At 39.7% G+C, this 17,069-nt stretch overlaps 1 protein-coding gene across 14 annotated transcripts in view; it reads left to right on the top strand.

Annotated features, from left to right (window-relative positions):
- The window catches only part of SYNE1 (spectrin repeat containing nuclear envelope protein 1), a 470,028-nt gene that overhangs the window by 268,258 nt on the left and 184,701 nt on the right, over positions 1-17,069 (top strand). For all 14 annotated transcript variants that reach the window (XM_042987332.1, XM_042987340.1, XM_042987338.1 and 11 more), the window contains 6 exons: positions 1,769-1,945; positions 4,803-4,949; positions 6,463-6,588; positions 8,041-8,217; positions 9,161-9,426; positions 11,798-13,958. In XM_042987332.1, the coding sequence (XP_042843266.1) occupies positions 1,769-1,945; positions 4,803-4,949; positions 6,463-6,588; positions 8,041-8,217; positions 9,161-9,426; positions 11,798-13,958 (3,054 nt within the window). The remainder of the gene's footprint in view (positions 1-1,768; positions 1,946-4,802; positions 4,950-6,462; positions 6,589-8,040; positions 8,218-9,160; positions 9,427-11,797; positions 13,959-17,069) is intronic.

Raw genomic sequence — 17,069 nt, 5'->3', positions numbered from 1 at the left:
TTAAAGAATCAGGTCTGAGTTTCAAGAACATCTGATAACTGAGAACAGTGGAATTCAATATTTAAGTGAAGCGACAACAGTTCAATCCTGGCTTTCAACTTCTAGACACATCGTGGTGTTTTTCCCAGCTAATAGTTTCCCCCCAGCCCCCCAAAGAATTTAATCTTTCTAAAGTAATTTATCGAAGGAAGATATTAGCTTTATTTTAGAAAAGTGTGGCCAAAGATAGGGTACAGGAATAGTAATCATAAGGTGTCTGGATCCTGGCCAGACTCTGTTCTTCCTAGCCAGGGGAACTTAAACTCTCTGAGACTCCTCCTTTTGCTGTTCTCTAAAGGGCAATAAAGATACCAGCCCCATCACGGAGCTGTTGTGGTGTCAGGGTCGTTACAGGAGATGATGTACACGAAAGCATTTTGTAAACCACGAAGCACGGTTACTGATATGCACTGTTCTGATCTTTATTATTATGTATTGGTAGTAATTATATGTGCCAGATGACAGATGTCATGCAGTCACAATTTTATGGAGCAACTTTGGTGACCTTAATGGGACACTGAATTTTAGTCATGATGTGCTCAATATCTAGTGTGTCTTAAGAAAGCCAGTTAACCTCTTCAGGCTGCAGGATGCCTTATGTTGAGGAGGAAATTTTATGTAGCAAATAAGAATAGAAAAGCAAGTACACAATATATTCTACTAGGCACCGAGGAAATGCCCTCAATAACCTCATGGTGCAGTGGTTCTATAACAACTCAAAGACAAACGGTTCTTTTCGATATGGTGTGTGTGCGATAACCATTAACCCAGCACCAGTTCAGAACATGGTGGACTGTGGGCTGCTGAGATCCCATTAGAGTTTCTCTTAAGTATATCGACGTGTCAACCCAGGAAACCTGGTGTTGGAATGTGCCACTTGTCGCTAGTATTGTATCGCCGTAAGGAAATTAAAACCTGATTTGAAAAAGTTGGTTCCCCCTCTGTAAGGGATCTGTGAAAATGCTCACTGGAGACCACGTATGGGGATGGGGCTGTGTACAAGCTGGAGTCAGGCAGAGTGGGGTCCAGAGCCCGGGGCCCTGCCATTTACTGATGATATGACTTGGAGCATGTTATATAACCTCTCTGTGCTTCAATCTCCTTAGCTGTAAAATGATGATGATAATATACACTTATTAGGGATATATACAGTTCCTAGACTATACCAGGTATTTAATAAATGGTGCATGGTAAATATTATTTTTATTACTATAAATACTATGTAATGTAAGTTAGGTATTATATAACTATAAATTACTAATAAGGCAGTCAATTATTATATCGTAGATATTATATTATTAATTAGATATTAGTAAATTAGATTAAGTAGTAATTGGGTTGTTTTAGACGTAAATTATACCAGAGTTATAATTTATAGAGCTGCAAAATGTATGGACACCCATTTTGCTGATAATAATACCATGGAACAGATATCTCTGTAACTGTATAGCTGAGGTCATCCATGAATTCACTCTCGTCTTAACGGTTACTGCATCATCCCTATATAACTTAATCTATTAAACTCATTACCTCTCCCCATGAGAGTATCGTTAAAAACAGATTTTTTGTTTGTTTGTTTGTGAATCTGGTTAGTAAGGCAACATGCAAAAGTCTTTCAAAAACATCATTAAACAGTGAAATGATTGATTTTAAACTTTTTTGATAAATTGGTTATTTAAAAACTAAAGGTGAAATTATGAGAACTCTGTATTTTTTTCCATTTTTTCAGGCAATGATGGAAGAAATTGCAGGTTTTGAAGACCGTTTGAACAACCTTAAAAGTAAAGGCGACAATTTGATCAGCCAGTGTGCAGACCACCTTCAAGCAAAACTAAAACAAAATGTGTACGCTCACCTGCAGGGCACTAAGGACAGTTACTCAGCTGTCTGCAGTACAGCTCAGAGGGTGAGTACCCCTAGAATATTCTAGAATGACAATGAATTAAAGAGGAAGTCTGTATAATCTAGAGCTTTTAAAAAATAACGTTGATCTTCAGTCTTCAGGATAACTTTGTTGCATTTCCAGATAGGAAATAGGACGATAGGTTTCATAGCCTCTGTGTGGACACACAATCACATATCACACATTTGATCGATGTGAAGATACTCAGTTTTCCCAATCCCTTTATTTCATAGATTGATTGTGAAAATTTTTAAAAATTTTGTTTTCTTTTGATTTGCACACTATCAATACTTATAATTTGCCATTTATTCTCTAACACCAAAGTAAGTTTATTCTGTACTTTTCACAATAATTGTTTTCTGTTTAACTCTATGCCACCTAGGTTCTACTCCAATTCAACATTTTTATGAAATCATCTAGAACTTGGATAGGGGAGGGGGGCCTGGGTGGCTCAGTCGGTTAAGCGTCCAACTTCGGCTCAGGTCATGATCTCACAGTTCGTGAGTTCAAGCCCCACGTCGGGCTCTGTGCTGACAGCTGAGAGACTGGAACCTGTTTTGGATTCTGTGTGTCCCCCCCTCTCTCTCTGCCCCTCCCTGGCTCACACTGTCTCTCAAAAATAAACATTAAAAAAAAGAAAGAAATTGGATAGGGGTGCCTGTGTGGCTAAGTTGGTTAAGCATTTGACTCTTGACGTTGGCTCAGGTCATGGTCTCATGGTTGTGGGATCAAGCCCCACATTGGGATCCTCACTGAGCATGGAGCCTGCTTGGGATTCTCTTTCTCCCTCTCTCTCTGCCCCTCCCCCACTCATTCTGTCTCTCTCCCTCTGTCTCTGTCTCTTCCCTGCTCTCTCTCTCTCACAAAAATAAATAAATAAACTTAAAAAAAAGAAATTGGATAAAGGAGTTAGTATCAAATTTGAGACATAACTTAATGGGTGTTCTTTTTTTTAAAATTTTTTTTTAACGTTTATTTATTTTTGAGACAGAGAGAGACAGAGCATGAACGGGGGAGGGTCAGAGAGAGAGGGAGACACAGAATCCGAAACAGGCTCCAGGCTCTGAGTGGTCAGCACAGAGCCTGATGTGGGGCTCGAACCCACGGACTGTGAGATCATGACCTGAGCCAAAGTCGGACACTTAACCGACTGAGCCACCCAGGCGCCCCTTAATGGGTGTTCTTAATGGAATTCTTAATGTTATAGAAATAGTCTAAGATGGATAAGAATCACTCTTCTAACAAAAATTAGTTAAAATCAATGAATTGCTTTTTATCATTTCAGAATTTTTAAGTGGCATGGCAAAACGTCCATTATTTTTGTTAGTGGGCTAGCCAGTAAAAACTGGAGGTGTACACGTGACATGGGAAGAATGCTCTGTCTTCATCATGATTAAAAAAAGATGCTAGGTGATGTTAGTTGACTCACTGGACTTGAAAAATTCACATTCAAAAAATTAAGAAAGGAGTGGCTAGGACTCAGTTGGTTAAGCATCCAACTCGTGATTTTGACTCAGGTCATGACCTCAGGGTCCTGAGATTAAGCCCGCGTCAGGCTCTGTGCTGAGCCTCAGGAGTCTGCTTAGAATTCTCTCCCTCTCTCTCTCTGTCTCTCTCTGTCTCTCTCTCCCTCTGGCCCTCTCCCCTGCACACCAGAAAGTTCCATGCTGTTTTATTTCATTTCACTCCCTTTTTCCCTCTATGTCATCATCTGCAATTATTTGTTAGATTTACTTAATCCTTCAATAGAGATTTTTTTTGAACACTGATTTTGTAGCATGCATTTTCTACACATTAAGGATATTGTTTAATTGAAAAAAACTGGTAAATTTTCAACGACAAACACATAATTTTAAAATAAATTTTTAAAAACTGGTGAAATTCCAAGAACATAATCAGAACCTTATAATTAATGTGTGTAAAATGATAAAGAAAACTAAACACCTTATCCCTTTTTAGTTCTGCTAGAATAAGAATAAATAAGAGACAGTTCCAATATCAGATGAAAATGCTGAATTTAACAGATGACAGAGAAAAGCAGAATTCATTGTTTCTCTTGTGCTAAAAGAAGAAAAGCCATGCTAACTTCATTTCCTTTTTTTTTCTTTTCTTTCTTCTTTGTTTTTAATAGAATAGTTTGTTCAGAAAAACATTATAGGTATATTTCACCTTGATTCCAAGGAGACACGTAATAGTTTCTTAGTATGTCATTATGGATAAAATGGAAATTGGTTGGCTGGTTGAGGATTAATGAATTGAATAGACATACTAGAAGATGTTTGGATTACTATGGATTATTGTTGTCCTGGAATACAACTTCTAAAATGAAATGACGGCATCCAACTTTCCCATTCTCTATGTTACAGTTTAGTTCCAATTTGACCATATTCTTAAAGCAGAAGTATTTGAGTTAGAGAAATACTGGTTGCCTCTTCATGATGTGGTGTTTTATTTTTATGTTTAGTTTCTAGCTTAAACAAAACGTACAATATTTATTCGATGGCGGTGGTGGGAGGGACTGCAAAAGCTCTGATTTATGTTTGACAATTGACTTCAAAGGTTTCACGTATTCTACCCATTTCTACTGTTACATTAGCCCTGCCCACATTCTCTTCCTCTACTCAAGATATTATAACACGCAGGTTGAGAAGTGATAAATTAAAGATGGCCATTGAGCTTTGCCATATTTTGGAACATAAGCAGACTCCTTAGATGTATATATGGCACTGGGGAGTCCTGTGGATAAAATCCATGTAAATGGCCTGGTCAGTGTCTTTCATTTGAGTCCGGTGATCTTTATAGAGATCAACAGAGATTTCCTGAACATCCTAATAACCGTCCCATGATTGTTTCGTCTCAGGTGTACCAGAGTTTGGAACATGAACTTCAGAAGCATGTTAGCCGACAAGACACTCTACAGCAATGCCAGGCCTGGCTCTCTGCAGTCCAACCAGATTTAAAGCCAACCCAGCACCCACCTCTGAGCAGAGCAGAAGCCGTGAAGCAGGTAGTAGAGTCCTGAAAGTTTATGTCATACTGTGATTCACTCATTCAGTGAAATTGTGTTAAGTATTTACTATGTACCAAGTTGTGCTGACTCCTGAGGGCATAAAAGTATAAATAAAATCTGAGCTTCACTGAAAGAGCACAGGCAGTATAACTGAGGCATCAACTTTAATAACTACTCAGTATTACCATGGGTAACCATGGGTAAGTCACTTAATTTTTCTGAGCCCCAGGGTCCTCGTATGTAGTGATGATTGCAAGTATATTTACTTCTGAAGGTTTTGAAGAAATTCACGTGTCATACTGCAATGTACATGATTTGTAAACAGAAAGGAGGGGTGATTTTTTTCCCCACGGGATATTTGGCCATGTCTGGAGACAGTTTTGGTTGTCTCCACGGGGAGTGTTGGGGATGCTGTTGGGACCCACCAGGGAGACTGCTGAGCCCTGTGCTGAACAGGGCAGCCCCCACAGCAAAGATTCACTTGGCTTCAAATGTCAATAGTTCTGAGGTTGAAAAGGCATAGAGGCATAAATCCAACAAATTAGGATGTAGGGTCCACTCCCCTGTGAGGTCTTCCATGGTCTCCCCCCCACCCCCCACCCCCACCTCTTTGATCTTTGCTCCTACTGGGTCACTCCACACCAGTCTCAGGGCTTTGCATTTGCTGTGGATTCATCACCTGCAATGTTCTTTCCCCAGGGCATTACTGGCTCCCTCCCTGAACCAATTCCATTCCTCAGAGAGCTCTTGGAGGTATACTCCCCAAAGGAACAGCACCTCTTCATCCTACTTCCCTACTTTTACTCTGCTACATGTGTTTATCGCTACCAAACATCACATTGCATGTTCATTTGTTTATGTATTATCTGTCTCTCTCATAAGAACATAAGCTTCATGGAAACAAGGGTTGTGTTTTGGGTACTGCAAACACAGTGTCTAACACAGAGCTTGCATAGACTCTGAGTCTCTTCACAGAAACACATCTCTCTGTGTTTCTGTGTGTAGATTAAAGATCCACCCGGAGAGGCCTTCCTTAGGGCTATGGAAAGGGAAGACCACTGCAGGAAGTTTATGCAGAGGAAAAAAGCCCAGCCATCTTCATTTTTACTAAACTGGAGTGAAGTTTACAAATGCACGATGACCTTTTCTTTCTGTCTCTAGAATGTGAAGAAGCAGGCTAGAGTAGGCTACTGATTCTTCCTCTGAAATGGAAAACAAGCTAGAATGTGAGCAGAGAATCTGGAAAGATGGTAGAAGTTTCTTGGGTGTTCTCTTTCCCAGACCATAATTACGTTGAGAAGCAGCCGCTGGGCAGATGGATCCCTGCCAGTGTGTTTTGAATTCCTTCCTGCGAATCACTAATATGCATCATTTATAACAAGGGTGAAAATACTGAGCATAGCAAGGTTATTTTTGGAACGTCAACAACATACTACAAATGGTACAAATATTTGCTCTGTAAACATGGCATGTTTCTCTTTCACTCTGACAAGTTTGGGGTTGTTTCCAGGTCAAACACTACAGAGCTTTGCAGGAACAGGCAAGGACTTACTTAGATCTCCTTTGCTCCACATGTGACTTGTCAAGCTCTTCGGTGAAAACCACAGCAAAAGACATCCAAGAAACAGAGCAAATGGTAAAATGTTTAAAAATCACATTGTATTGGTCTGTTTTATTATATTCTCTTGCTTCAATGTTAGAAGTCAAAGAAAATATTTCCTTGGGTTATTCTTTCTGTTGGATTCTACAGCCATTATAATAAGTAGATATTTGAATTTCAACTAAGTCACAGAAAGTAAGCACAAGGATACCGATGCCACTGAATTGGAACATTTAGTTGCATTGAACCACTCATCATTAGAGCCTCTTTCCGCTCTTTTCTCAATTGCCATTCTCTCTTCTTTTCTGATTTTTCCACTCCTTTTTGTTTTTCTTTTCTTTTTTTCCAACCTTTTCTTTAGATAATACTAAATATGAAAAGGATCCCTGATCCTTGCTTTATATTACGGATAGGAAAGAACATGCCATCTGTCCAGGCCCTTCTAATCCATCCACGGTGACTGAGGGTGGTGTTGAGAAGGATTCTGAAGCTGTGTCTGGGCTCATGTTGTGAGAACAACACGTTGTGAGAAGTCAGCAGTACTTGTCCGCAGCAGGTGCCAGCACAGAAACATGTTGTGAGAAGTCAGCTGTACTTGTCCGCAGCAGGTGCCAGCACGGAAGCTGTGTGTTCGCCAAGGCTGCCTTAAACGTGTTAAGGCCACACGCTTGGGTTTAAAACAAAGAAACTTAAAAAAGAGTCAGGTTTGATATTTAATTGACTAAATATGCACAGAATAGAAAAAGGATATAAAGGAAAAAAGTATGGGAGAAATTAAATAATTAATAATGTAGATATTAAAATCATTAGAATCGTGTGTGTTTTTTTTTAACTTTTATATTGTCAAAACAAATCTCTCCTTAAATCCCTATGAAAGATGATAAAATTCACATATCTTCTTAAAGACATTATTTACTGAGGAGCGCCTGGGTGGCTCAGTCGGTTAAGCGTCCGACTTTGGCTCAGGTCCTGATCTCACAGTTTGTGGGTTCGAGCCCCGCATCGGGCTCTGTGCTGACAGCTCAAAGCCTGGAGCCAGCTTCAGATTCTGTGTCTCTCTCTCTCTCTGCCCCTCCCCCACTCATGTTCTCTCTCTCTCTCTCTCTCTCTCAAAGATAAATAAATGTTGAAAAAAATTCAAAAAAAAGAAATTATTTACTGAAATAAATTATACAGTTTCAAAAGTCAGTGAAGGCAATCTAAAAATACATCCAACACTTACTTGGTGTCTTGTAAGTATCAAGAAATGCACAATCGAGAGCAATATAAGTCTTTTCTAGTTAACCCCAAGACCGAGTTCATGAGTCAGTCAAGCAGATATGTCTACTGAAATGCCCAATGTAAAAAAACAGCTTTGACCTAATACGTTGTTAAAACTTCCAGAGCTTTACAACTAATTGAAATCATATGGCATAAGTCTTAGACATTTAAAGTCTTCAGAAAATCTTAATATAAAACCTACTTTTCTTGCCTCTGTGTTCTCTCAAGATTGAGCAAAGGCTTGTCCAGGCCCAGAACTTAACTCAGGGCTGGGGAGAGATCAAGCACATGAAGGCTGAACTTTGGATTTACCTCCAAGATGCTGACCAGCAACTACAGAACATGAAGAAGAGGCACTCAGAACTGGAGTTAAACATTGCACAGAACATGGTTTCCCAAGTGAAGGTAGGAATTCATGGGGTCCAGGGGAGATAAAGGCGACTATGACCTATGACCGGCTTATGTCAGTCACTCCTTCAACATTAGTATAGCTATTTAAGGAAGGAGATAGAATCAGAATAACCTTGATTCGAAGCCAGGAAAGGACAGACGAGAAAGTAAATATTTAAATATATTCTCAGGGCTACAGTTAGCTACTTGGATTGAAGGACATTCACTAGGTAGTTCATTTCTGAACAAAACAGCTGCGGTTTAGCTGAAAGAGCCAGAAGACTCTGCCACTAAACAAACGTGAAGCCTTATTATTTACTAGCCTTTCGCCACAATATTGCTAAAACTGTAGGATTGTAAATGTATCAATTAATTAAATGTATCTAACCTATAAAATATGTATTAATATATGATTAATGTGAAATATAATATAAATAGGATTTATATTATAGTTTAAATATAATAGAAAATCATTTAAAGTATATTAACTTGATTAGAAGTTGTACCAGATTTTTGACAAACTTTAAGATTTATTTTTGTCTGTGATAGTGAGCCATTTATATTTTCTACTGGAACATTGTTTGCATATACAGAAAAAAAAGAATAGAGATACATTTTTTTCTCAAAAAATTTTTAGAAAATTAGGGCTGCACTTAAAGATGAAATACTACCTTTTTTCCCTTAATGACTTCAGTATTGTTTCAGTTTTTCTTTATACTTCTCAAAATAACATAGCAAAGGAAAATACCACAGTTACCCTTTGATTCGTACATACTTGAAAATATTCATAAAGAGCTACGATTTTTAGATTTCCTCTTTGTCCTTCATGACCCCTTCATTCTACCTTCTCCAGCTACTTGAAGTGTGTGAAAATATTATGTCTCTGTCTCACTCTGTGTTTACTGGGGGCATGGGAGGCTTATTACATCTAATCTATTTTGTTGTTGTTATCCTTCAGGATTTTGTTAAGAAGCTACAATGTAAGCAGGCATCAGTGACCTCGATTACAGAAAGGGTAAATAAGTTAACCAAGAAGCAGGAGTCTCCTGAACACAAGGAAATAAGCCATTTAAATGACCAGTGGTTAGATCTGTGCCTTCAGGCTAATAATCTGTGCTTGCAAAGGGAAGAAGATCTTCAGAGAACAAGAGATTACCATGACCGTATGAATGTTGTTGAAGAGTTCTTAGAAAAATTCACTACAGAATGGGATAACTTAGCCAGGTAACAGCATTTCTCCCACGGCTCACCAAAACGCTAAGCCGGAAATGTCCTCCTTTTTATAAAAATCAAAGATGTCTTACAATTTAAGCATCCTATTGTCTGTCATTGTAAATACTGATGAAACATTATTAAGAACCTCATGTTGTCCTGTAGATACAGAGTCATGGTTTTCCTCACTCGGTGTTAACGTAACCAGTGAGTAAAAGGAAGATGTTTGAAAAAAAGCACCATTTTCTGCCATGACCTGAAGAGACATTCCAAAGACTGTTACACGGTGACTTCAAAGAATATCCCAAGAATATGTCTAGTTTTGTTTAATTATCAGCTATGAGACTATCATCAATTCATGAAATGAATCCTTCTTGAATTTCTGTATTCCATAGGTTTCTTATCATTTCCGTAAAGTGTTACATACTATATAATTCAGTCAAGTTTCCTCGTACTTTTGGAATTCTAGAAATTAGTGAACAATCCAAATTCAATCAGTGTGTGTCCTTTGTGATTTTGTAGCAATCGAACCCCTCTTACCTTGTTTGAAAAGGATTTCCTTCTTCCCTACATATACTGGGTCATCATATATAAACTTCTGATCACTGTAATTGTTAAAATCCACACTTCTTCTGCCTAGATTTATTAATTTGTAGCAATTAAAACTGAAAACATTATTCTAAAAATTTTTTTAACGTTATTTTTTTTTGAGAGAGAGTGAAAACAGAGCACAAGCGGGAGAGGAGCAGAGAGAGAGCGAGACACAGAATCCGAAGCAGGCTCTAGGCTCTGGGCTGTCAGCACAGAACCTGACACAGGGCTCGAACTCACGAACTGCGAGATCATGACCTGAGCCAAAGTCAGACGCTTAACGGACTGAGCTACCCAGGCGCCCCTAAAAACATTATTCTAGATATAAATTATAGTGCTTTTTCTGGAAGGAGGTACACTATTTTCTGATTTGTTTACCTTTCCTTGATGCTCAGCATTCTACAAGTCTTTGAGACAAATCCAGCCAGTATCAGTAAAAACCCTTATTTTGGGTTTATAATAGGCTCCTCTATCTGGTTGACACAGGTACCTCAGACTTCCTAAGTCCCAAACAGAACTCATCATACTACGTCCCAGCCCTGTTCTTTATGCTTCAGAACTCATTGTTTAGTAATTGAAAGAGACTTATAAGATTTCTTTTATCACATGTGTTTTGTAGTCAAAGGGTTGAGAGTCCTTTACATTTCACACTTACTTTTAAAGATTCCTGATGACAAGCAAACAATACCTAAGTACATAGATGAGTAGCTATTAGAGTTATTGGTTATATCTTACAGATTAAACTATCTAGTGCTTTATTGTTGGAGCTTCTTCTCATAGGAGAGCATATAATTCATGAATGACTTATTCATTTCTTTTAAGAATGCAGTAGATTGGTGTGCTTGGGTGGCTCAGTTAAGTGTCTGACTCTTGATTTTGGCTCAGGTCATGAGATTAAGCCCCGTGTTGGGGCTCAACATGGAGCCTGCTTAGGATTCTCTCTCTCCCATTCTCTCTGCCTCTCCCCTGTTCATTCTCTCTCTCTCTCTCTCTCTCTCTCTCTCTCTCTCTGTCAAAAAAATGCAGATCAGTGCTAGTCAATATTTAGTGTTTACACAAATCATCCAGGGATGTTGTTAATATGCAGATCATGTTCAACTGATAAGAGCCAGAGGTAGAAGCTAAAAGTTCAGGTCAGATGTGATGGGAGGGCAGTATTAGCCTGAAGAAGAAGCACAGAGAAGTATCTAGGCAACTTGTTTTGGTGCAGCTTCTGATATAGAAATATATGAGACATTGGATCAGATGGACTTGACAGATATATTTAGAACTCTGCATCCCAAAGCAACAGAGTATACTTTCTTCTCGAGTGCACATGGAACATTCTCCAAGGTAGATCACATACTGGGTCACAAAACAGCCCTTCATAAGTATAAAAGAATTGAGATCATACCATGCACACTTTCCGACCACAATGCTATGAAACTTGAAATCAACCACAGGAAAAAGTCTGGAAAACCTCCAAAAGCATGGAGGTTAAAGAACATCCTACTAAAGAATGAATGGGTCAACCAGGCAATTAGAGAAGAAATTAAAAAAATATATGGAAACAAATGAAAATGAAAATACAACAATCCAAACGCTTTGGGATGCAGCGAAGGCAGTCCCGAGAAGAAATATATGGGTCTTATATTCCATAATAATCACAGAACCTCTTCAATAAACCGTGAACTGAGCTGCTGTAAGCTAAGAACACCCACTTAAAATGTTGAAGTGTAATTTAACATGGTAGGAACGACCATAGATATTCACTGAAACTAATTTGTCTTTGTATCTTTCAATGTACTGACAGGTCCGATGCAGAGAGTACAGCCGTCCACCTAGAAGCTTTGAAAAAGTTAGCGCTCGCACTGCAGGAGAGAAAGCAGGCTGTGGAGGATCTGAAAGATCAAAAGCAAAAAATGATAGAACATCTGAATTTAGATGACAAAGAATTAGTCAAAGAGCAGACAAGTCACCTCGAACAACGCTGGTTTCAGCTTGAGGACCTCGTTAAAAGGAAACTCCAAGCGTCAGTCACCAACCTAGAGGAGTTAAATGTGGTGCGGTCCAGGTTTCAGGAGCTAATGGAGTGGGCAGAAGAACAGCAGCCCAACATCGCTGAGGCCCTTAAGCAGAGCCCCCCACCCGATACGGCCCAGAACCTCCTCATGGACCACCTCGCCATCTGCAGTGAACTGGAGGCCAAACAGATGCTCCTGAAATCGCTCATAAAGGACGCTGACAGGGTGATGGCTGACCTGGGCCTAAATGAGCGGCAGATCATCCAGAAAGCCCTTTCTGATGCACAGAGACATGTGAATTGCCTCAGCGACTTAGTGGGCCAGAGACGAAAGTACTTAAACAAGGCCTTGTCCGAGAAAACCCAGTTCCTCATGGCCGTGTTCCAGGCAACCAGCCAAATTCAACAACATGAGCGGAAGATAATGTTCCGTGAACACGTCTGCCTGTTACCGGATGATGTGAGCAAACAAGTCAAAACATGCAAGAGTGCGCAAGCCAGCCTCAAGACGTACCAAAACGAGGTCACTGGACTTTGGGCTCAGGGTCGTGAATTAATGAAAGGAGCCACAGAGCAGGAAAAGAGTGAAGTACTGGGTAAGCTTCAGGAATTACAGAGTGTCTATGACGCCGTTTTACAAAAGTGTGGCCATCGGCTCCAAGAACTAGAGAAAAGTTTGGTTTCTAGGAAACATTTTAAGGAAGATTTTGATAAAGCCTGTCACTGGCTAAAACAAGCAGATATTATTACATTTCCTGAAATCAACCTAATGAATGAGAGCGCTGAGCTGCACGCCCAACTGGCCAAATACCAACACATTCTTGAACAATCTCCAGAATATGAAAATCTCCTACTTACGCTGCAGAGAACTGGGCAGGCCATATTGCCATCGCTGAATGAAGTCGATCATTCCTACCTCAATGAAAAGCTAAATGCTCTTCCCCTGCAATTTAATGTAATCGTTGCCTTGGCTAAAGACAAGTTCTATAAAGTCCAAGAAACAATTCTTGCTCGGAAAGAGTACGCTTCCTTGATCGAGTTGACAACCCAGTCTCTGAGTGAACTTGAGGACCAGTTCTTAAAGATGAGCAAAGTCCCCACTGACCTGAGAGTTGAAGAGGCCGTGTCTCTTCAGGAAGGCTGCCGAGCCCTGTTGGGAGAGGTGGCCCGCCTCGGGGAAGCGGTGGATGAGCTGAACCAAAAGAAAGAAAGTTTTAGAAGTACAGGACAGCCTTGGCAGCCAGACAAGATGCTGCACCTCGTCACCTTGTACCACAGGCTGAAGCGACAAACGGAACAGAGGGTTAGCTTACTGGAAGACACCTCCAGTGCCTATCAAGAGCATGAGAAGATGTGCCACCAGCTAGAAAAACAACTGCAGGCTGTGAAAACGGAACAGTCCAAAGTGAATGAGGAGACGCTTCCCGCAGAGGAGAAGCTCAAAATCTATCACTCGCTGGCGGGAAGCCTTCAGGATTCAGGAATCGTGCTAAAACGAGTGACCGTGCATCTTGAAGATCTGGTTCCACACCTTGACCCCTTGGCTTATGAGAAAGCCAAGCAGCAGATCCAGTCCTGGCAAGAGGAGTTAAAAGTCTTGACTTCTGCCATTGGCGCAACGGTGACCGAGTGTGAGAGCCGCATGGTGCAGAGCATAGACTTCCAGACAGAGCTGAGCCGCTCCCTGGACTGGCTGAGGAGCGTGAAGGCAGAGCTAAGTGGGCCGGTGTGCCTGGACCTGAGCCTCCAGGACATCCAGGAGGAGATCAGAAAGACCCAGATTCATCAGGAAGAGGTCCAGTCCAGCCTGAGAATCATGAATGCCCTGAGTAACAAGGAGAAGGAGAAATTCACGAAAGCCAAAGAGCTCCTTTCTGCAGATTTTCAGCACACTCTTGCTGAGCTCTCAGAGCTGGACGGAGACGTTCAGGAAGCTTTACGCACCAGACAGGTTGGTTTACTAGGGCCTTCTCGTCCTGTTTTCTGCTCTGCTTATTTGTAAACAGTTGTGAGAAATTTCTTGGTTTTTATTTTGGGTTAAAATCGCTTCGTTCCGGAGTTCTTTTTCGATACTATAGTGAGTCATCTTCAACCTGACTTTTAAAAAGGTCCTGATTGTTTAGGTGCCTGGTATTAATCTCACAGGATTCCACATTGACTTTTCCTTAGTTATAACACATACCTCAGTTGTCTCTCACCTTTAGAAGAGACAATACAAGATAGCACTAATATAATCATATTAATATAATAATATGATCACGTATGAGTACGCTCATACTAAAACTAATTAATTAGAAATGAATAAGTAGAGATGCCTTTGTTAAACAATCTGAAGCCTGGTATTTCTAAGATTAGCGCTGGAGGCATTATGGAGAGCATGCAGTCCTGACCCCCTGCCGAGCCACGTTTCTTGTGGAGTGTCTCACCAATCGCCTCATCTCTTCACCCTTTCCTCCTCTGCTCTTCCTTCCCTGCAGCACAGCAAAAGCAAGCCTCGAAGGTTCGTCATGACTTTATTTGGGGATAACAAAGAAATGGGAGTATGCACAGAACTTCTCAGTTTGACCTCCCAGTTGCCCCTTGTTCTGGGGCCCGCAAATTCTATGTGTTCAAAAATAAGAAATATAAGAGCTCCCAGACTATTCTGTTCTGACTTATCCTTGGGACCTTTTTTTTTTTTTTTTTCTCTCCCACATTTGTCCTCAGCCCCTGATTCTATGGGATTTCAGCCAGCCATTTAAGTAAAAGATGATTTTCTTTAGGATAACATAATAGCTAAAACTTTAGGGTAAAGCACACCTGAGTTTTAATCTCAGTTACTTGATCTTGGGCAAATTACTTACATCCCTTAAATCTCAGTTTCCGCTCCGGGGAAGAGGGATAATAATATTTCCCTCTTGGACTTCTATTCTCTGCGTAGGGCCTGGTGTAGACAGAAATAGCCCGCAGGGAATCTTAGCTATCACGTAACTTTATTTTCCACATACATTAAGGTTAACACTAAATAGATTTTTTTTTTTAATTTTAACATTTGGGTAAAATCTTACTAAACGTCATCAGCTAAAGTTCTGACTTCTCAAACTATAGTCTATTTAGTGTATTTTTTCCCTTTCATGTTGATTCAAGGTCATTGTTAATTTTTTTTTTTTTTTTTTAATTTCCCTATAGCTATAGCTATAGAGCATTTAACCTAGAGTGAAGAATCAGGACAGAAGTTACCTGGAGTTTTCATTCTCGAGAAACATCTGTTCTATAAGCTTGCATCTGTTGATCTGATGATTTCTGAACCAAAATCTTGAATCTGTTAAGGTGATCTTGTGATTGATAGTCTTAATTGATTATCTTGGCCCATTAACTAAAGGTTTTGGTTCTAGGGGCATTTCTAATCTCCACCATTGATTCTTTGCTTGTCCATACACATTCTTTCCTTATTAAGTGCCAATCTTGTATGTACTTTCTGTGTCTGCTTGTACAATGATGGCTTGTGTTGTCCAGTCACAGCTGGCTGGTTACAATGTTTCCTTTCCTTCTGGATTTGAATGGATTTCATTTTATGGGGTCCGCTTTCCATTCTTAAACTTTTCTGTTTCAGTCTCTATTCAAGACTTATGGGCCACTATTTTACTTCCAGAAATTGCTATTTAGTGTGGTGAACGCTAGTTTGGACATTTGGTGTTATTATACTTCCTTCTCCCCACCCCCATTTTTATTGAAGGTTAACTGACAAAACTGTAAGATATTTAAAGTATATAATGTAATGGTTTGAGATATGTAAACATTGTATAAAAATTTCCCCCATTGAGTGACTTAGTATATCCCGCACCTCACATTTTTGTTTTGGTGAGAACATTTACCTCCTAATGTCTTAGCAAATTTCAGTGAACAATAGTGTTGTCCACTGTAGTCATCATGTTACACATTAGATCATCAGACCTCATTCAACTTAAAACTAAAAATGTGCACCATCTTACCAACGTCCCCTATTTTTTTCCATCCCCCAAACCCCTGGCAACTACTTGTCTGCTTAATTTCTATGATTTCAGCTTTTTTTTTTTTTTTCCTTTAGATTCCACATGTCAGCGAGACCATGTGGTATTTGTTTCTCTTCCGTCTGGCTTATTTTGCTTAGCATTATACCTCCCAGGTTCATCCATGTTTTCTCAAATGACAGGATTTCCTTGTTTTTTAAATAATGTTCATAATACATGTTTTCTTTTCTTTTTTGTAGTTGAAGTATGGTCGATACACATTACATTAGTTTCAGGTATACAACATGGTAATTTGACAAGACTATATATCATGCTATGCTCACCATGAATGTAGTTACCCTCCGTCAGCATTCAACACTATTACAACACCACTGGCTATATTCCCTAAGCTTTTTACCTTTCATCCCCACGACTTACTCATTCCATAACTGAGAGCTTGTACCTTGCACTCTCCTTCACTCGTTTTGCCCATCCCCCCTGCCCACCTCTCTGGCGACCATCAGTTTATTCTCTGCATTTAGGGGTGTGTTTCTGCTTTTTGTTTGTTTTTTCATTTGTTTTGGTTTTTGATTCTACACATAAGTGAAATCATATGGTATTTGTCTTTGGCTTATTTCACTTAGTATAATACCCTCTAGCTCCAACCATGTGGTCGCAAATGGCAACATCTCCTTTTGTTTTTACGGCTGGGTAGTATTCCATTGTGTATATATACCACAGCTTCCTTATCCATTCATCTGCTGATAGATGAATTTATCATCTATGGGTAGCTTCCATATCTTGGCTGCTGTAAATACTGCTGCTATAAACATAGGAGTGCATATATCTCTTGAGTCAGTGTTTTCATTTTCTCTGGGTTAATATTCAGTAGTGGAATTACTGGATTGTATGGCATTTCTATTTTTAACTTTTTGAGGAACTTCCACACTGTTTTCCGCAGTGGCTGCACCAGTATACATTCCCACCAACAGCGCATGAAGGTTCCTCTTTTTCTAAGTCCTTGGTAACACTTGCTATTTCTTGTCTTTTTGATGCTAGTCATTCTGACAAGTGTAAGGTGATATCTCATTGTG

The sequence above is a fragment of the Panthera tigris genome, chromosome B2 (genome assembly GCF_018350195.1).
Source record: "Panthera tigris isolate Pti1 chromosome B2, P.tigris_Pti1_mat1.1, whole genome shotgun sequence".
NCBI lineage: Eukaryota > Metazoa > Chordata > Mammalia > Carnivora > Felidae > Panthera > Panthera tigris.
This window is presented reverse-complemented; position numbering and strand designations above follow the sequence as displayed.